The following is a 21503-nucleotide window of genomic DNA, read 5'->3' on the forward strand; positions in this document are numbered from 1 at the left end:
TAAGTATACAGAAGGACGACTGGGTCTTTACTTTGGACTTACAGGTGAGTATACAAGGGCAACTAGAGCTTGACTCTGGGCATACAGGTAAGTATACAAGGGCAATACGCTGGCTCTTAGCTTTAGGCGTACAGAGGGGTATACCGGGGCAACTGGAGCTTGAATTTGGGCGTACAGGTAAGTATACAAGGGCGATACACTGGCTCTTAGCTTTAGGCTTACAGAGGGGTATACAGGGGCAACTGGAGCTTGACTTTGGGCATACAGGTGGGCATACAATGACAATACTGAATGGATACGACTCACAGACCCTCCAAGAGGTGGTCGTCAGGCTTTAGCAATTTTCAGCTCGGGAGTCTAGAGAAGGTGTATATGTCACGACAACTGTGGTCTTCTTCACCGGGGCAGACTTCCCAGACCAACACTCAACACGGTCACCTCCAACCGTGGAAACACTCCCACGATGACTCAGAGCCTCAAGCTCAGACCTGTAGGACTGGTAACAGACAGACAGAGTTCCTTCACAAATTTACTTAGCTTCAGTGAATATATGGAGAAAGACACACCACCTCTTGAATTTGACCAAGAGTGGATAGAAGCAGTGTTGAGTACTCGAGACTCGGACTCGGTCTCGAGACCGTATTTTAATGGTCTCGGTCTTGTCATGGACTCGTGTGCATTTTGACTCGGTATTGACTCGGACTCGAACATATTAGGAATCGGACTTATGCCCGAGTCCACTCGAGTCCCAATCAAAATATTTCATGATTATTACTGTATGTTAATGTTTATTTAAATTGATGTATGTTTGAGACATCCAATGACTGGTGATTTTCTTTTGACGTGAGACGTTAGGCCAGCGACACACTGGATGTGTGGCGCAAGCGTCTCAGCTGCGTGGTGTGTCTGTTTTTAATTCGGCTCCCATGTTAACAGGTTAGATCTTGCAGACTGCCTGCGTGAGACGCGCGTAAAACCCGTGCATGCTAGAAATAGAACCGACACCTATTTTTCACGCGACACGCGTGCATGTTGGAAGCGTTTCCAGGCAAAAAAGTAAAATATGTTTATATGTCATTTTGTACACAAATACATATTAATTCATGACATTTTGATATTTGAAAGTCTATAGGTTGGCATAAATTCAGATATAAATGTAATTTAAAAAATAAATTAATAATGAACGATTTTCAAATATTGCACCTGTCAAACATACTCTATTGTGCCGTCAATACTGTTGACGGTGTCCTATCAGTAGGTGTGTAAAAAAAAAAAAAAAAATTTATATTGTTGTCATGAAGACAAGAGCCTGGTTCACACGCTTCTGGTGTGTAAAGACACAGAAAACGCGAAGCAGCCACCACGCTTCTGGCATGCAGCAGAGAAGCCACGCAGCCAGTGTGTCACCGGCCTTAAGTTACCCTCCTGCCATCCGCCTGTAGTGATCCCGCTTTCCAGAAAGCCACATTGCTACATTATTTCTCTCAACTGTGTTATTTTTACAAAGTAGGACAAAATGGTCACAGAAAAAAAACAAATATCGTTTTATAAACTTATATAATGAATACAGACACAGACTGACTGTCTCAACACTAATCATCTCCCCCCAAAAACATGTCTGACAGAATGCATTGAACTTATATGGCATTTCATCCAGCTTTCTTCCCCTGGCACATACACACTTTTGCATGAAATTTTCCTGGACAGTCAGTCGGCTCTTGTGTGTATGCCCTCCGTAACTAAAAAAAAAACTTGGACTAGTGTGTATTTTACCCTGCATTAAAATGCACCATCCAGGGAAATAATATAATGACTTACGCTGGGTGACTTCAGGTAGGTTTGTGCCACCGGGTATGTACCTCAGGAACGACTCGAACGCTTCCCTCTCCTCTCTTCCAGACAACGGACCAGAGATCTAGACAGGGGCGAACCTCTGAAAGCACTCCACAAACAGGTATTTATACACAAGGGCTACACAGCTGGATGTTCATATAGCAGCCCACACTTCTCTCAGTCGTCGTCCCCCACAATATGCACACTGTTCCTTACTTGCTATTGTTGACACGTCACCACTCGGCGGAGTAGGGGTCCAAAGCCACGAGCGGGCATGTATATAACAGACGGTTGTCTCACAACACCGGTGCACGTTCTTCTCCACAGGGTTTTCTCTCCCAGCCTAGAGGGTGATTACTGACGACATGATACAGCACGACACTGCAGACTTCAAGTGTACACACAGCAAAGAAAAGGACTCACCCACTGCATTCCACACACTCACAGTGAATTAGGGTCAAAACCACATAGGACCGGGGATTGGTTCCTGGACGTTGGGGGCACCGATGCAACAGACGGCCAGAGGAAACGTCACAGCCACGACAAGGCACCAGACTCCTTTTTTGCTGGTCCCGGCTCACCCACCAATCCTATTACGGTGGGGCCGCTCACACTGGTCGCAACTCACAAGAGGTATATGGATATTCCACACTTGCAAAGTAACTGTTGACACGACGAATATTTCAGTGTACTCACACTTTCATTAACACTGGATCTTTCCACTTCTCTTCCAGATAACCGACATCCGACACAACTGGCAGCACGATCTCCTTCCTGCAATCCTAGCAGATCTTCAATGTGTGTTAACTTCACATCACACAATGCATCTGAACACAATGCTCCAATAAAGATATTCGTATACTTAGCCCTGTGTGTGTATCTCTCTTTGCCCAAGCTCCACAGTACACCATACACTCTCTCTCCAACTCGCTCCTCCGCTCCGTTGCACCCACAATAACTACTGGGAATCACCAACACTTCCTGTGTTTCTGATGCCCTATTTATGTGTCTCCTCTTCCCCGAATTGCCCAATCAGTGATCGCCACGCTCAACAAGACACCTGTTCCCAATAACACGCCGATTTGGGTTCGTCGGCGTTCCCGGAAGCGGCGGTGTTTGCGATATATGGTCCGGGCGGAACTAATCTTCCTCATTTTTGGTTCCGCCCCGTCACAGTCACTCCGTGACAATAACCCTACTATCTGGATGATGTGTAAAAGGTGGGGGTAGGTGCGGTTCTCTCCCAATGCTCCTCCGTGGATGGCAAGGTTAATCTGTGTGCTTATTATTCTCATTGTTTGTCTTCCGCTGAACGTAATTATGACATTGGTAATAGAGAGTTGTTGGCAGTCAAGTTAGCCTTGGAGGAGTGGCATCATTGGTTGGAGGGCTTGGGGGGTACCTTTCATTGTTTGGACCAACCACAAGAACCTGGAATATATCATATCCACCAAACGACTTAACTCTAGGCAGGTTGGGAAAGCTCTTTTATTTTGGTCAGTTCAGTTTTTCCATTTCCTATCATCCAGGTTCCAAGAACACAAACCTGACGCATTGTCCTGCATTTTTGACCAATCTGAACGCCCGGTTTCTCCCGAGTCCATTGTTCCACATAATTGTGTGGTTTCATTGTTGACCTGGGAGATTGAGTCGAAGGTCTGCATGGCCTTAGATGGGGTAGTGCCTCCACCCGGATGTCCACCAGGTTGTTAAGTTGTGCCAGAGAAATTGCGGTCCAACATCATCCAGTGGGATCATTGTTCCAAGGTGGCTAGTCATCCAGGATTCAATCATACCATTTTTCCCATTAAGTAACGGTTCTGGTGGCAAACTATGGCTCGCGACACTAGTCATTTTGTATTGGCCTGATGGGTCTGCGCCAGTTGTAAGTCTTCCACTCGCCTTCCTGCTGGGCTTCTTCAACCGTAGTCAGTTCCTTTGAGACCCTGGTCACATATTGCGCTAGATTTCATTACAGGTCTCCCTGCCTCACAGGGTAACATGGTGGTTTTGGAAAGGTTCTCGGAGGCTACGCATTCCATCCCTCTGCCTAACTTACCATTAGCCAGAGAGACAGTGTTTGCTGTCATAGACCACGTGTTTCGCATCCATGGCCTCCCGACAGACATGGTCTCTGACAGGGGTCCCCAGTTTATATCCAAATTTTGGAGAGAGTTTTTTCGGTTGCTGGGGTCGAATGTCAGTCTTTCTTCTGGGTTTCATCCCCAGAGCAATTGTCAGACAGAGAGGGCCAACCAAGATTTGGAACGAGGGTTGCAATGTTTAGCATCACAGAATCCATCCTCTTGGAGTCAGCATATCTCATGACTTGAGTATGCGCATAAATCATTACCAGTGTTGTCCACAGGCCTATCTCCATTTAAGTGTAGTTTAGGGTACCAGACACCAATTTTTCCTAGTCTGGAATCTAAAGTCATGGTCCCCTCTGCCCACAAATTCTCCCAGGGGTGCAGAAACATCTAGAGTACGGCCAGGGAGACCCTTCTGCAGATGGGCAAAAGGGTCAGGGGCGATCGTCACTGGTTGAGACCTCCCATCTACGTCGTTGGTCAAAAGTGTGGCTTTCATCTGCTGATATTCCTCTCCGCTCATTTGTAGAAAATTAGCTCCTAAATTCATCTGCCCATTTACCATCACCAAGATCCTTAGTGCGGTGATGGTCTGCCTCAAACTTTGTCCGGCATACCAGAGGACTCACCCATGTATCTAAAATCAAGCCAGTTTTTCGTTCGACTATTAATCCCCCTGTCCCGGTTCCCCCACCGCTGTGAATCATAGATGGGAAACCAGCCTATGGTGACCCATACTCAAAATTTGCACTCTGCATTTAACCCATTCAAAGTGCACACACACACCATGAACACACACCTGGAGCAGGGGGCAGCCATTTATGCTGCGCTGCCCGGGGAGCAGTTGGGGGTTTGGTGCCTTGCTAAAGGGCACCTCAGTTGTGGTATTGCAGGCCCGAGACTCGAACCCACAATGTTAGAGTTAGGAGACACACTCTCTAACCACTAGGCCACGACTTCCCAAAAGTACTTGGTGGACTTGGGGGGGTTATGGTCCGGAGGAGAGGAGTTGGGTTCCTGCCTGGGACATATAGGATCATTCCCTGATCGATGCTTACAATTGGCAGGTAGGACCCTCTAAGAGCATCAGGTGACACTCCTAGGGGGTGGGGTAATGTCATGGTTTGCGGGTTTCCTTGCTCATTCTGTGTGTTCTGCGCTGATATAATTGCCTATCAGCACCAGCTGCACTGACGAGCGATCAGATCAGTCGCAGGTGTTTCTCGTTTGTTAGTCCTATATGTAGGGCTGTGTCAGTCATGTTCAGCATCAGAGTTTTACTGTTTTAATAAAAACCTGTGCCTACACTAAACATACACTTAATGTGTTGCATGTATATATAAATGTCCCATGATAGAAGAATATATTTACAGAAGCAGTACACTTTAATTTTAGACATATCCAAAGCAGAAACAGAAATTGCATTAGCTATTATTTTACATTTCAGTCCAACTTCCAAATTTACCATCAGCTTTCTTTTACTATTATTGTACAATATAACACTGGATAATGACTTGACTAATTAAATGTTGAGTAGATGAGAAAATGTGTTAGAAAATTTCATGAATGAAAGATACCTTTGAATTAAATGAAGATCATAACTAAACTATAATACAACTGAGTGAGTTCTCTGTGTTCTATCTACAACTTATATGCAATAATTAAATAAATAAAATAAAAAGTGGGCAATAAAATATTCTTACTAAAATTGTACACCAGGGAAAATATTCACTATTTCACAAATGTCAATATATGATTCTCATTATGTTTAAGAAAAAACAGAATTACAATTTATATAAATATATAAACAGGGCAAAGTGTAAACAATGGACTCTATTGTATTAAAGTAATTTCAATATTTTAGTGCATCATATCTGCATGTTCACTTTTCTATCTCTAATTTTTTTCTTCAATGCATCTTTGATGTCTTTGGTTCTGAAGCAGTAAATCATTGGATTGACAACAGGTGGGAGAAGACTGTACCACATGATTAACATAACACGAATGCCAGGTGATATTGCTATTGTCACATCATGCACATAAACAACACATCTGGGCACATAGTAAAGACAAATGATAAGTAGTTGAGGAGTGCAAGTTGAGAACGTTTTGTAACGGGCCTGAACATCTGTGATTTTGAAAACAGACGTGATGATAACAATAAAAGAAAATATAATAAAAATCAAAGGGCCCAAAAGAACAAACATGGCACTTGAAAATGAAAAAAACTTTTTGTGCCTTACATCTCCACAGGACAGTTTAATTATAGAATTCTGGTCACAGTAATTTTGGGTTATTATATTAGAATCACAGTAGGGCTCATCGAAGGCATGATAAACAATGACTGTCAGCAATGGAATACAGATGATCCAAATCAATGCACATGCCAATAAAATAGTCTTATTTGTAATAAGGACACAGTATCTCAGTGGGTTACACACTGCAACAAACCGATCAATGGCCATTAATAGCATTAGGAAAGAGTTAATAGACCCTAAGCAGTGAACAAAAAACATCTGCACAAAGCAGCTATAAAATGGTATCTCACTGCTATTGAAAAAGTATTTTGCAATGGCTTTAGGCAGCGTGACAGTTCCAAAAGCAAGATCAGACACTGCAAGATTACAGAAAATTAAATAGGTGGGTTTCTGAAGGCTTCTCTCATAAACAATAAATGAAATGATAAAGAGATTTTCTCCTGCTAGTGTCAAGTAGACAAAGAACAAAAGGGTTCCCACGGCTCCATAATAGTGTGGATGCAGTCCTGGAAATCCCAGCAGGTAGAATTCAGTAAAGACAGTGACATTTGTGGGAGTCATGACTCTAGAATGACTTTGGATTTACCTAATGCAAGTTCACTGAAATATAAAAAATATGACAATTAAAATGACAATTACACAAGCATTTGACTGTCAATGCAAAATAAACAACATAAAACTTTTCATTTCTGGCACAATTGCTGCTGTTATAAAATTCTTCACAGATTATATTGATAATCACATTCACATACATTACCTCCATGGAAATTATTCTTCAATAAGCAGAATATATTAAACTTGCATTATTTTAAGTTTGCTGGAGAAGATTCACAATCACTATTTGCATTAATCCACAAACAATTTTTTTTTTCTCCTTGTATGTCCATCTAACAATGGTATACATAGTCACCGTTTATGAAGACAAATAAGACTAGAGGGACCTCCCACAAATTGACGTGTTGTTTGGAGTTTCTGCTGTCTCATTTATTCATGATTATCTTATGAACAGTTTGGTTTTTTTGACACTAATATGCTTGAGTCCTTGCCATTACTATTGTCTCTTGATTTTGTAACCTTAACATAATGCATTGAAATATATCAATATTCAGTACCATTTTCAGTAGGCCTACCACAGGTTAAACTGCAATTTGAACATCAGGCCTAAGTTTATTTTACTTTTGACTATAGTCAAAGTTTTAATAAGTACATTTAAGTTATTATTATTTCCAATGTCACAACACTTCTCACAATCAACTTCCTGACTGTTCCAGTATGAAACAGTATCTAATAAGGCATCTATGTAAACATATCTATGGGTCAGAACCTCCCAAAGCACTTCATAAATTGCAACCTGTTTATTGATGCTGTGCAAAATATTAAAACGGTTTTAAATTAAACTGCTTTAATGTTAAACATCATAACAATGGGGAATCAAAATCTGTACTGTACTTTACCACAATGTTGCCAAACAAATAAACAAGACACCTGTGGCCTGTACCATGATGGTAGCTGAACAAATTCAGAGTTACAGGATTAGTTTTGAGTTGACAAATCCAAACCTCTCCAATCCGGCTTTGTTGGTACCATGATGCTTTTCATCAACTTTCTTTGTCAACTCAGGCTTTGATCCTGAGTTTGTGGAGTGCGTGCACATGAATGTGTGACATCACTGGCAAACAGCCAATCACGAGCCTTGCAACACAAAGCAAGTTTGATTTACTTCTCGTGAGAGACCCAGCGAGGTTCAAAACTAAAGGTTAAAGGTTTTGCTAAAGGTTAAAAGATTGAACAACATGACAAATGTAAAAATCATATAAAAAAATTAATGAGGACTAATAAAATAAATAATATTGCTTTTTCAGTGCAGTGACAAGTGAAACTTGTTAAATTAGTTTATACATTTAAAAATATATAGAGACTCGAACATGTAAGGTCAGATTTTTTATTTTTTAAATAGTGTAATCTTTTGATACTAGAACAGGAACATGAAAAATCAGTTAAACACACACATACACACAAACAGGCCATATAAACAACAATAATTAGAAATGCCCTTTCACTGTTGGCGCTTGATCCTGGTTCCTGTAAGGCAAATTAATCGTGCATGCCTTTTCAAAATGCCAATAAGCTAAACGACAGTAATTTAGGGTACTCCAAAGCAATCAAAATTGCTTGGAGTAACATGACCACATCAAAGTCATAGTCTTTGACCATATACAGTTAACATGTTGCATTGTATTAATATGACATAACTATGCTGCCTCATTGTTACTTCAATTCAATAACTTCTCAGAAATGGGAAAAGTCATCATTGATCATTCTAACAAGACGCTGAATTAACACAGGCTTGGACACATCTATGATGATACAAACAGCTGATGTTTGTAAAGAAAAAATATTGTGAACAAAGCACACATAAAAAAGGCCTCTATATCATTAAGACGATACTATAGATTGCCACAGTGTATTGAATTTGAATTAAAAGGCTTCGAAAACATAATTCTGTTTTAAGGTATTTTTAATTTGTGATGATATTCGTATGTCATCATCGGATGGTGGGAATTATGAGCTCGCAGTTTGATTGATGGAGCTGCAGCGAATTGTCTGTGAGTGATCAGTTTTTGTATTTGAAACCATTTTGATAACCCATTTCATTCACCAAGTAATTGTGTAAATGCATCAATATTTCACTAAATGTACACACACTTGACTAAAAGCCATTCCGGTTAAGCTCTGTCATAACATAAATGGGAGAAAAAACAATACAGTATTCAGGTATGTAGCCTATTATTCTATTTGAAATTTCGATAACTACACATTGACTTTGCAGTCCGGACTGAAATTAAGTCATTATTGTAATTGTGAAGATCAGAAACATAAACAGTGATTTCAAAATCAAATAAGAATGAATAATTACTCTATAAATGTTTTTTAACTGCTGCCAGAACAGGCCTAACATGCTTCGTCTACATAGGTCCACCGTGTTTGACCAAAAACAAATAAAAATGACTATAGAGATGTATATTTACTGTCAGAGCTGTTTGTACATGGTCTTCTCTGATTCAACACATAGCTAGTCATCTATTATTAGTGCTTAACAACTTAAATTTGACAGAGTCATTCTGACACATAAACTCTTAATCTTTCGATAAAAAATGATGCAACTCTTGCTAAAAGTTTCACAACAAATACAGAAAACTTTTTTACAGTAGTAGAAATTATATCAGTCATTAATGATTTATTTATCTCCAATAATAAAAGTTATAATCAGAATACACATACAGTAATCTTCTTATTCCTTATTTAGATTAGCTGCTGTAGATATGCACTACATAAATGTGTTTTTTTTTTCTCCAGATGTTGAATAGCTTACATTTCATGGGTGAATGAATTAAAAACAATTCATTATCTTAGATATCTCAAGATACTATTATTACAATCCATATGGAATAGTTAAGAATTAAGACTCTTATTGTGCGTTGTCTTGTGGTGTAGCAAGGTATTATGTGTATTAATAATATTTTGGAGGAATCAACTGTAGAGAGAGACTGGATATAAGAACAAATCTGTGTGATCGTTTTATTAAACACTGCTGTACTGTCACTGTCAGTCATCAAGAACCATCTATTGAATGACTGTGTCATTTCTGCACTCCTATTGTGGCTATAAGAGTTCACTATTTTTTTAGTAATATTTTCATTTTTTAATTTTCAGAATAGACAGAATAGAATTTAAAAAAGGCCCACCACAAACTTGGGTGTCAAAAGGCCTCTAAGTAACACAGATAACCTGCTTATCTGTTGTACAGCCCAAACATATCTTAAAAAGGGTGACGGAGACAAAGTAGTACACAGAATTCCTTTAAATTTCCATCCGTTATTTACCACTAAGGCCTACAAATACATAGTTAAACTGTTTATATCAGTCAAACGTTTGGATACACTTACTTTACTCTTATTATTATTTTCCAATATTCCAATATTTTTTTCATGCTGGCTGTCGAAATCAAATCAAATAATAAGGAAGGGATAATCAGAAAAAACACATTAAAGTTTAAGCACCAGAATTGAAATGAATATCCATCGATACATAAAAGGGTTGTGATTCTGTCTTTGCTTTATTTGTGTCAAAAAAAATTACTTAGCTAAGTGTTTGTGTCTGTTTGTATTTGTGGGAATATACTATTGTAAATATTACATACAATATAATGCACTGATTCCCAATATGAAGAATTTTCTGTTTGACTCGTGGTACATCTCCTAAAGTGCTTCTTTGGAAAACATGTTTTTGGTTTCAGTTCTATTCAAAAGTGTCACTCTTGTTGAACTTGCATAAGATCACTTCATTGCAATTTGATTGCCATTAAGGAATCATTCTATTGTGACCAATACAAGTATGGTTATAATTTTCTCTGTATTATGGATATTTACATCTTTGGGGACCCTAATGGTGTGTAAAGTGGCTCCTGGAGAGTGACTTGGTTGAACAGTTTACATCTAGCACACAAAGGTTTCTACTGATCCTGATGACCTTGATTAGCTACTTCAGGTGTGTTTATGTTGGCCTAGAAAGCCCTTACTGTAAGTGGAGAAATTCTTCATCCTTCCTTGGGTACCTAAAATCTGTATGAAGATGGAGCAGTAAGAATTAAGCCTGGAATACTATATAGTGATCTGTCAGTGCATGCCAGTGTTGTGATGGAGACATGATCACAGTAACAGTCTCAGTTTGTTGATATCTGACTTGTAAATTGTAAAGACAATGGCATAAATTACAGTGACAAAAAATTACCATGTAGTTCTTAACATCACATTTAACACAAAATACACATCAGTTTAGTACAGCTATTGACTTGTCTTATAAAGGTTGTTTCCGCTGGGAACAGATGTTTCATATACAATATTGTTTTAATCATATTTAATAGTTTTTTTCTTTCTTTGTTTTTTGAAATATAGTTTAGGTGAAATATAGCAAGTTTGTAATTGTTTAAAAATTACAAAAATAAACTTTTGTGGCTAAAACTGATTAAATCGTATGTCTTCTCACAGTTACTATACTAATTTAGTATGTTTACATCTAATACTATTTTGTTTTTGTTGTTTCTTCTAATGTATGACTGCTATATGAATTTACACACATACAGTGGATACATTCACCTTTGTTGGAATAAATAGGGGATTCATTGAAACTTTTATCTTTTTGAGTAAGGTTTCCTTCACGTCTTTTGTCCTCAAACAGTAAATGAGGGGGTTGATCATGGGTGGAAACAGACTATACATCATAATAATGACTAATCGCAAATCAGTGCTGAAGTTGATACCAGTGATGCTAGACAAATAAATAAAACACCTGGGTAGAAAATATAGAGCAATTATGATGAGCTGAGGACTGCAGGTGGAGAATGACTTCAGCCTTCCTTGAGTGCTCGATATATGCAAAACTGCCACAATGATGGCACAGTAAGAGAAAATTATGAAGGCCAGGGGACCGAGCAACACAACCATAGCAATTGCAAAGGCTGGAACTCCGTACAGTGCCCTGTTAGTGCATGCAAGTGATGTGATAGAAATGTGATCACAGTAACAGTGTATAATTGTGTTTCCTGAACAGTAAGGCAGAGGGTAAGCCCTTATTGCCACCATTAAAGGGCATGTGTTTGTTAGCACCCATGCAGCCAGACAAAGAAAGAAAATGTTCAACTTTGTGACTATATTAGGATATCTTAGGGGATTACATATGGCTACGTACCTGTCAAAGGCCATTATTGACAGGATAACAGAACTGACTGAACCAAAATAGTGCACAAAATACATCTGAATGAAGCAACCAGTGAATGAAATACTACCATCTTGGAACCAGTATCTAGAAATAATCTTTGGTAAGGTAGTGGTGCTGAATAATAAGTCACTTACAACCAGGTTTAAGATGATATAATACATAGGTTTATGAAGGCGTTTTTCTAGAGTAAAAAGTGCTATAAATATTCCGTTCCCCACTAAGATACACACATAGGCAAAAAGCAGCAGAGCAGCCACTGCACCATAGTATCCTGGCTGAAGCCCAGGAAAACCAACGATAAAAAAGTCCTTAACAAAGCTGATGTTTCCTGATGACATGATGATCTGATGGCTAAATTAAAAAGATGAAAAATTAGAACAGTGTACAACATTTTACAATATTAAATTAATATTACAACATTTGGATCACAGAATTGTAACTTCTTTTTTTTACACAATAAGGAAGAAGAATTGTCACATTATAATCTAATCAACTTTTCGAGTGAACTGGAAAAGCATCTGATTTGATCTCTATACCTGTAAAATGATTTATTACAATACACTGTATGTCTTTTTACGCTCTCCAAAAATATGTCAAAGTCGAAGATATTTAAGGCACATTTTTTCACTCTTAATAAGGCGGGGAATTTTGTGGTTGGTCGGTGACACTCAGACCATATACTTCTTGCGTTTCTTATAGGCTACTAACTAGTGACCAAAGAGATGAACTAACATATTTTCTACTGCGTTTAATACACTGAGATTGAATGTTATTTTAATAACAAAGGTGGCTTTTACAAATCTTTGCAGATGTTTTATTCAAAATATAATCAATTAAATGCAATTAACAAAATATTAAGTGTGAAGTATAACATTTATGGACAATTTCTGTATAACTAAAAAGTATATACTGTATATATTGTTTGTTTTTGTTTATGAGCTTGGCAACACGTTTGATTTCAATTATACAAATGCTTGATTAAAAATGTATACAGATTGAAATAATGTTTTGTTAAAACTATAAAATATAAACGACAATAGGTAGACACCTGGTATTCCGTGTATTAAAACTGGTTAGCTTTTTTATTTAATTTTTATTTATTTTTTATCTTGAGTTGCATGCGTTTTTGTAATCTGTAGATCACGCTTAGAGGTAAGAACTTATCGTTTGAAAACAGGATAATGAAAGAAACTAATAAACCGTAGGCCTCATGACAGTGATTCACAGTTCTAACACTTATTTGAATAATCTCCCTGAAAATGATTTGTTCAAATCTCCCCTGGAATTATTTGGAAGTCTCTAGGTCAATTATACCACAGATTGTTCAATCATTTAATAATTTAGCACAGTTGGGGGAAGTCACACAGCCCAGTGTTTGGAGAGGTGCACTTCAGGCTATGCTGTAGCTATGGCATAGGTCCGACGCAGAATTATAAATCAGCCATAAGTAGTGGAGCAAATGATGGTAATTACAAGTCACACCTGAACCAAATGACATAATCAGATACAGAAGGAAAACTAGGACAGAGAACACGTGGGAACAAAAACACAACTGCAAATCCATGCCTGTAACATTGCCCCCCTACCGGATGCCACAACCTCGCAAAACACAAAACAAAGGGTGGTACGGAGGGGGTCTTAGGAGGAGCACAAAGGAGAGGGGTGACAAGGGATGGCAATGGGATGGTAGAAAGGCAGGCTGACAATACAGGTGGAAGCAGAAGATGGATCCCTAAGAGGAGGATGAAGAACGGAGTTCAGAGTGGAGACCATGGATGGAGGAGCCAAGATGGAGACATGAGGGACTTGGAGCAAGAGGAGCCAGGTGGGACCCAGGCTGCAGCCATGGTGGAGCAGACGGAGGTAGGAGCAATGCTGGAGGAAGGACTGACAACTCCAGGGGGGGCAACCGGCGGCAGCTGAGCAGGTAGTGGTGGAGCCCGAGGTGGAGACAGAGAGCCGTCGAGCCAAGGAGGAGCAGATGGCTCTGGTGACCAAGGTGGAGACGGGGATCCGGAAGGCCGCTGTGGAGCAGGAGAGAAGAGGGAGCCCAGTGGAGCTGGTGGACTGACGGGCCACGGTGGAGATAAGGGAGCTAGAAGTCATGGTGGTGTCGCTGGGTTGACGGACCTCCATTGTCATAACAGGACAGACTGGTAATTCAAGACAGGCTGACAGTTCAGGACAGACAGGGAGTTCAATAATTGTTTTTTATGGCCATAACAGGACAGGCAGATGATGACGGAAGACAGAATAAAAGTCTACCAAGTCCTTTTCCAAGTCTAGCCTCAGCTCACCTTCATTGATACGACAGTGCTTCCCTCCACACATTCAGGCTCTACTGTGATACTTTCAGGAGCAGACTTCGTTGCCGGCTCATGCACCTGATCATACGTCACGTGATCCACAGCTCTGTCACTCCTTTCAGCGATGGCTCGTCAGTCACAGCAGTTGCTGGCTGTCCGTCTGTGGTGGGTTCTGGCTGTAGCTCCACACATTGGGGTGGAGATTGGTTGGGCTGTGGTTTAGAAGTTGGGCTGGTGTTGTCATCCGTGATGTCCACTGTCAGCGGCAATTCACAGCACACCAGCACCCACTCAATAAAGGCAAAGGTATAGAAGAAAAGTGTATAATCACATAAAGACAGGAAACTAAGTCATAGAACACGTGGGAACAAAAACACATCTACAAGTCCATGACTTTGACAACAGCCTACCCACCTCCAAACCTACATATTTAAAACATTATTATTAAACACTTGTTAGGCAATTCATTTCCAGTTTTACGATGTAATATGCAATGAGAATGGTAAGAAGAGCAAGTTCAGCCAAAAGTGGACTCGAACCCTTATTGATCACATCATATGAGCATTACTCTCTGACCTAAGCAGATTTCAGACATACTCGAGAAAATGGATCCTTGGTTTGTATTATATGAATGATATAAACATGATATGAACATGAATGATATTTAACAGCATTTGGGTGGATGAAACCTTAGGGTTACAAGAAACATTTCAGTGTAATACATACCGCTCAGAAAAAATAAAAAATAGCTTGTACAATTTACAGTCCATTTTGTTGTTTTGTCTTGGGGTCCGTAATTAAGAACACAGTACAAACTGCATATTGCTGCTTTTCCCCAACACACATCACGTCTCAAACGCCCACATGTTCGGGTGTAGTAGAGTGAATTTAACTATTTCTACACATTTAATTTCCACATAATGAATCTTAAAACATTTATGAAAAAATATATTTCATTTTTCAAATAGGTAATTTAATTCAGAATAATGAAGAACACAAACAATCATTAACGTCGTTTTAAAAAAGTTCTTTCTAATTGGCGAAATTCTGTTTTTAAGCAGTTTTTGAATTAAGACTCTGATTTCAGCTGTATTTAAAACATAAATAATGGGATTTAACATTGGTGGAAGAGACAATGAAAGAGATCCACTGATGACTCTGGCATTGGGGGTGAGAGAAGTAACTAATGAAGCAATAAAAATGCATATGACAGGAAGAAAGAAAGAGACGACCAGCAAAAGGTGAGATACGCATGTCTTTAATGCTTTTAAACGTGCTTCCCAAGTTGTAATTTTACTTAAGGCAAAAACAATGCCCATATATGACAGGACTATAATGAACAATGGTGATACAAGGAACAAAAATACGATGAGGTTTGTTAAGAACATATTAATGCTGTTGTCGTTCCATGCCATCCCCAACACTGCTCCATAATCACAATGTAACGATAAAATCTCCATACTCATCGGGAAGAAGGAGGCGGGAACCGGCGCACAATCAAAACACTTTAATAATTCAAAAATAAATACAAACGGCGCACCAGCCCCTCACGGACGACTGGTGCGCAAAAATAAAAAGCAAACACATAAAATAATGTCCCAGGCCTGGTCCTCTCTCGTCCTTCACGGTCGTCGCTCCAGTTTTATATCCTACGTGGGACTCGATACCAGCGGTGCACCATGGGGCGCAGGTGCAGCTCATCTCCAATCACTACACCTGGCCTCACTCCTCGTTCCCACGCCTCTCGGCCCCGCCCCACTCGCCACATACAATAATAACTCTCTACCACATTAGATTTACAGAATGAAAGTTGTGTCATCAAAGACGCTGCCAGGGCCACCAGAGAAGTGTTAAATGCCCATATTATTACAAACACTAAAGACATGAAAGTATTATTCACTATGGCATGATACCTTAATGGCAAACAAATTGCAATATAGCGATCAAATGCCAGAACAACAAGAGTGGCACTTTGCAGGGTAACAAAGAGGTTCACAAAAAAACATGTTAGCCAACCAAGCATTGTAGGACATATACTGTGAGTCAGAAAAAAAAATCTTCATTGTGTTAGGAATCCATGCATTAGTTTCACCAAGGTCAGCCAAGGCCAAGTTAAACACACTAATGTATTTTGGACTGTGCAAACTTCGTTCCAGAGCAATAATGAGGAGGACTGCAGAGTTCCCAATAACAGCAATAAAATATGTGACACACAAAAATATATAGTAATAATTCCTGTATGGTATACCTTCAAGTCCAGTGATGAAAAAATATTCTGGACGAACAATAGACATATTCTGGGCAAAACTTGCATTTAAAAAACTCATAGCAGCTTTGTGCTTGATGATTTGAAAATAGAAATCACCATCAAGACAAACAAAATTTAGGGAATTCACAAAATTGTCATCTTACTTTTCTATCAACTATTTTCAAATGCTGCAAGTATACCTTTTTTATAAAGTTTCTGAATAATATTTCAATCACAAACCTGTATACATGAAGTTTTAGAGCGAGAGCACACAATGACTATCTAGGTCTAAAGGACTAAACACCTGTGAGCTGCTTTGAATATTACTCAGCTGTAATTGCTTGTCCTTGTTTTCTTGTTACAAAGATCATTGGACATTTGCGTCATTGTATCCAAATATATCTTCTAATTCTTCTCTTGAGAGATTTCAGACAACAATGATGTAATACTATGCTGAAGTTAATGATCTGGCCACTGCTTTAGTTTGATATAATTTTTTATTTCACCAGTCTGCAAACAGGCCTCAGAGTTGCCCTTTCTGTTCTCAGTAACTCACAGATATAGTTAATGTTACGTCTATAATGTGACACTAGCAACTGCAGTACAGCTTACAAGCTTGTCTATGCATTGGGCTTCTTGGGTGGAAATGGCTGAGATCCACTGAGTGGACAATTCAAATATGCATAACCCTATGTAACAACCAGTGTTGGGCTCATTAGTCAAAATATAATTTAAAATGCACTACTCTTTAAAAAATTATTATTACTTCAATAACTTTTTACTACTATCAGGGAGTGATCAATACACTATTACTTTTCCATTACACCCCACAAAACTAGTAGGCCTAATTGTGTCTTTCTCTCCAAAATTTAGACTCCACATGTACGCCTCTTTGTGAATGTCAAGCTATGTTTATATGATTACATCATATTTAGAAGTCAGAATCATTAATGGTATTTATTTTCCACTAAATTATGTCATCTGATGGCCATTACTGGTTTCCAGAGCTCCCTCTGTGAAATCTTCCTGTGATATCACATTCAAGATTTCTGTTATGAAGATGATTGGCTGCATATACTTCACTCATATCACATGATCATTATTTCCTCCCTATCTAGAGGTTGAATATCATTTGACATTCTGCGTTATGTCTCAGTAACACAATACTTGTGTCCCAATTCAGTATTTGCATCCTTTGATCCTTCCAAGGCCAAGTACAACCACTTCTCCACTTTCTCCACCGGCTGCTCCTTCATCGAATATATCGGTGTTCTGACATATAATGCTACCTATCAAAACTGTATTCCTACTTTAATGGAAAATGTAGGGCCGGGGAAGGTGTACATGTTAATAAAGCCTCTCACCTTATTAAAATCATGCTGGAAAAAAAATATCTGATAAGTAGCAATTTTCACATTTGAATTATGCTACCATCTGTTTTAAGGGGAGGTAGCAAAATCTGACGTTAACAGATTATCAGAATACCGTCCATTCCTCACTCAAGCCTGCTGGGTGTGATTGTGTGTGTTTCATTGTGAAAGTGAAACTACTTTATTTGGCCTTCCAAAAAAGGGACACAACCATAAATCAGTGGTTAAGTTGTTTTTACAACACTGAACAGTTCAACCCAAATATTCAGATGGGTGCAGCGTATATTCAGCTGTATGGTGATGTGACCCAAAGCTGATGTTCATAATAATAAATTCTAAATAGAATACCAATTGGCAAAACAAAACCTATCAATGTATTTACAAGTTTTTTATATTATCAAGATTGAAGTGATATTTTTAATCAAAACTTCCAAACAGAATTTTTCGTCTTTCCTTGCAGGCCACAAATTGTTGAGCAATTTTTTTTTCTCTCTAAAAAGCTTTCTTTCTTGAAGATTCTTGAAACCAGATGAGGTAAATGATTGTTATGTATTTTTCGTAAGGGAAGATATTTGTGTTTTAAGAGGTTTACTACAATTAAAACCCTTTATGATAATTTGGGATGGAGGTGGTTTGTTTTGTGTGCTGAGAAATGTTGATCAGGGTCTGCCATATTCTTCCCTGTTTATCAAATCAGTTTCTCTCTTCTCTTCGGTTCTCACATGCTTCTCACTTTTTCCCTCATCTCCCTCTCTCTTTCCTCTTATTCCCTCCCTTCTCACATATGACTGACACTTCCTCACAAACATCCTAAAAACAACAGATATAAATAGCATTAGGGGTCAGGGATCACTCATTTATTGACCTCATTTACCATTTCCATAGTTAAATAACTTCACAAGTTTGTTCATGAGATACATTTAGAACTCATAAATAGTCTAACAATACAAGTGATGAATACTATTGGAACACTACAGCCCTTGTATACATAGAAACATATACATATAAACAGTTTGAAAACGATTTAAATTAGTGATAAATTTTAATCTTTTTCTAGCGATATTACACAGGTCCGGTATTTATAACTGAGGCTTGACCCTAGAAATATGAAGTCTTCTGCACTTCCAATTAATAATAATGCCTTTAATGCTGGAAACTTTAAAGTGTTTAAGCTTGTCGATTATAAATTGCTGCTTTGCACTCTTGTTCAGTGGCTTGACACAGATCGTGATATTATAAGGAGCTACTTATAAAATAAATTGGTGATTGGGAATTACAGAAATAGAATTGATGTGTAATTCCTTTAAAATTATTGGCCAAGCAGTTTCCAATTAAGAAAACACTGCCTTAAATAAGTTAACCGGGATTTTTTAATATTTATTTTTATACAAATCTCACCTGTACAAATTCTGGAGAGGTTGAGCAACTGTCACCTCTCTCTGTCAGTGACGTCACAGCCTGCCTTCCCTACAGACCAGTTAGGACATAAAGTAGCAGTAATTTATTAAAAGAATAACATTTGGATGAAGTATTTTAAGATAACGGTGCAAAACAAATCTGATTTATTGTGAAAGTATAATTCTACTCCGCGAGCAGCACGTAGGCCAACAAAAGACAGCAGAAACCAGTCATTTGTGACGTCTCATTCAGCAGACGCTTTTATCCAAAGCGACAGGTAGGAGAGCATTCAACCCACTCAATCCTGCGTGACGTGACGAGGTCCACACAACGGGTTCTGATGTCTTTTGACGTTACAGTAGGTAACATGAAAACTTTATCTTGTGATTCGAGTCATCGCAACATACTGTAGGCTAACATACTTACAGTGTGTGTTTGAAAAAAGGATGTAATCGTCCACTGCTTTTTTCTGGGATGCATTTTATTCCAGGCGGCCTAATAGCAAAGTGAATGAATGAACGAAAATTCACAAGATCGACAAGAGATTTGAAGCTCATAGCAGACGCGCCTAAGAGATGATGAATGTTAGTTCACTCAAATCAAAGTAACAAATCAGAGAGAACACTGCCAGAAATATTCACCCGGCATCCAATGAACAAATACATTTAAAAAATTAATTAATTAAATTGCAGGGGTGAGAATTACCCGGTACTATCTACAACTTATATGCAATAAATAAATAAAATAAAATAAAATAAAATAAAAAGAGGGCAATAAAATATATTTACTGAAAAAAAAATTGTACACCATGGAAAATATTCACTATTTCACAAACATGTCTTTGATTCTCATTATGTTTAAGAAAAGCAAGAATTACAGTTTATATAAATAGATAAACAGGGCAAAGTGTAAACAATGGACTCTATTGTATTAAAGCAATTTAAAAAAAAATTAGTGCATCATATCTGCATGTTCACTTTCCTATCTCTAATTTTTCTCTTCAATGCATCTTTGATGTCTTTGGTTCTAAAGCAGTAAATCATTGGATTGACGACAGGTGGGAGAAGACTGTACCACATTATTAACATAACACGAATGCCAGGTGATATCGCTATTGTCACATCATGCACATAAACAACACATCTGGGCACATAGTAAAGACAAATGATGAGTAGTTGAGGAGTGCAAGTTGAGAATGTTTTATAACGGGCCTGAACATCTGTGATTTTGAAAACAGACGTGATAATAGCAATAAATGAAAATACAATAAAAATCAAAGGGCCTAAAAGAACAAACATAGCACCTGAAAATGAAACAAACATTTTGTGCCTTACATCTCCACAGGACAGTTTAATTATCAAATTGTGGTCACAGTAATTTTGGGTTATTACATTAGAATCACAGTAGGGCTCATTGAAGGCATGATAAACAATGAATGTCAGCCATGAAATACAGATGATCCAAATCACTGCACATGCCAATAAAATAGTCTTATTTGTAATAAGGACACAGTATCTCAGTGGGTTACACACTGCAACAAACCGATCAATGGCCATTAACAGCATTAGGAAAGAGTTAATAGACCCTAAGCAGTGAACAAAAAACATCTGCACAAAGCAGCTTTAAAATGGTATCTCACTGCTATTGAAAAAGTATTTTGCAATGGCTTTAGGCAGCGTGACAGTTCCAAAAGCAAGATCAGACACTGCAAGATTACAGAAGATTAAATAGGTGGGTTTCTGAAGGCTTCTTTCATGAGCAATAAATGAAATGATAAAGAGATTTCCTCCTGCTAGTGTCAAGTAGACAAAGAACAAAAGGGTTCCCACAGCTCCATAATTCTGTGGATGCAGTCCTGGAAATCCCAGAAGGTAGAATTCAGTAAGACAGTGACATTTTGTGCGAGTCATGACTCTAGAATGACTTTGGAGTTCCTTGATGCAAATTCACTGAAATATAAAAATTTTTTTTAAAAGCAATGACAAGTACACAAGCATTTCACTGTCAGCGCAAAATAAAACGTAAAAGTTTACATTTCAAAATCTGGAACAATTGCTGTTTTTATAAAATTCTTCACAAATTATATTGATAATCTATCATTCACATATATTACCTCCATGGAAAATATTCTGATATAATGAGCATGATCTATGAAAATTGCATTATTTTGAGTTTGATGGAGAAGATTCACAATAAAAAATCATATTAATTCACAAACAAGA

At 38.3% G+C, this 21503-nt stretch overlaps 2 protein-coding genes and 2 pseudogenes across 2 annotated transcripts; all 4 read right to left on the bottom strand.

Annotated features, from left to right (window-relative positions):
- Positions 1-5791: 5791 nt before the first annotated feature.
- LOC113093271 (olfactory receptor 52K1-like) lies at positions 5792-6742 on the bottom strand. Its single transcript, XM_026259061.1, has one exon. The coding sequence runs from the start codon at positions 6740-6742 to the stop codon at positions 5792-5794; it is 951 nt and encodes a 316-aa protein (XP_026114846.1).
- Positions 6743-11201: 4459 nt separating this feature from the next.
- On the bottom strand, positions 11202-12297 carry LOC113093270 (olfactory receptor 2AT4-like). The gene has a single exon (XM_026259060.1). The coding sequence runs from the start codon at positions 12295-12297 to the stop codon at positions 11311-11313; it is 987 nt and encodes a 328-aa protein (XP_026114845.1). The 3' UTR covers positions 11202-11310.
- A 2057-nt stretch (positions 12298-14354) lies between these two features.
- On the bottom strand, positions 14355-16619 carry LOC113093268 (olfactory receptor 52E4-like; annotated as a pseudogene).
- Positions 16620-20240: 3621 nt separating this feature from the next.
- On the bottom strand, positions 20241-21191 carry LOC113093269 (olfactory receptor 51E2-like; annotated as a pseudogene).
- Between the last annotated feature and the right edge of the window lie 312 nt (positions 21192-21503).

The sequence above is a fragment of the Carassius auratus genome, unplaced genomic scaffold (genome assembly GCF_003368295.1).
Source record: "Carassius auratus strain Wakin unplaced genomic scaffold, ASM336829v1 scaf_tig00214933, whole genome shotgun sequence".
Classification (NCBI taxonomy): Eukaryota; Metazoa; Chordata; class Actinopteri; order Cypriniformes; family Cyprinidae; genus Carassius; species Carassius auratus.

Coding starts and splice junctions, on each gene's coding strand:
- LOC113093271 (XM_026259061.1), bottom strand. CDS start 6,742: ATGACTCCCACAAATGTCACTGTCTTTACTGAATTCTACCTGCTGGGA.
- LOC113093270 (XM_026259060.1), bottom strand. CDS start 12,297: ATGTCATCAGGAAACATCAGCTTTGTTAAGGACTTTTTTATCGTTGGT.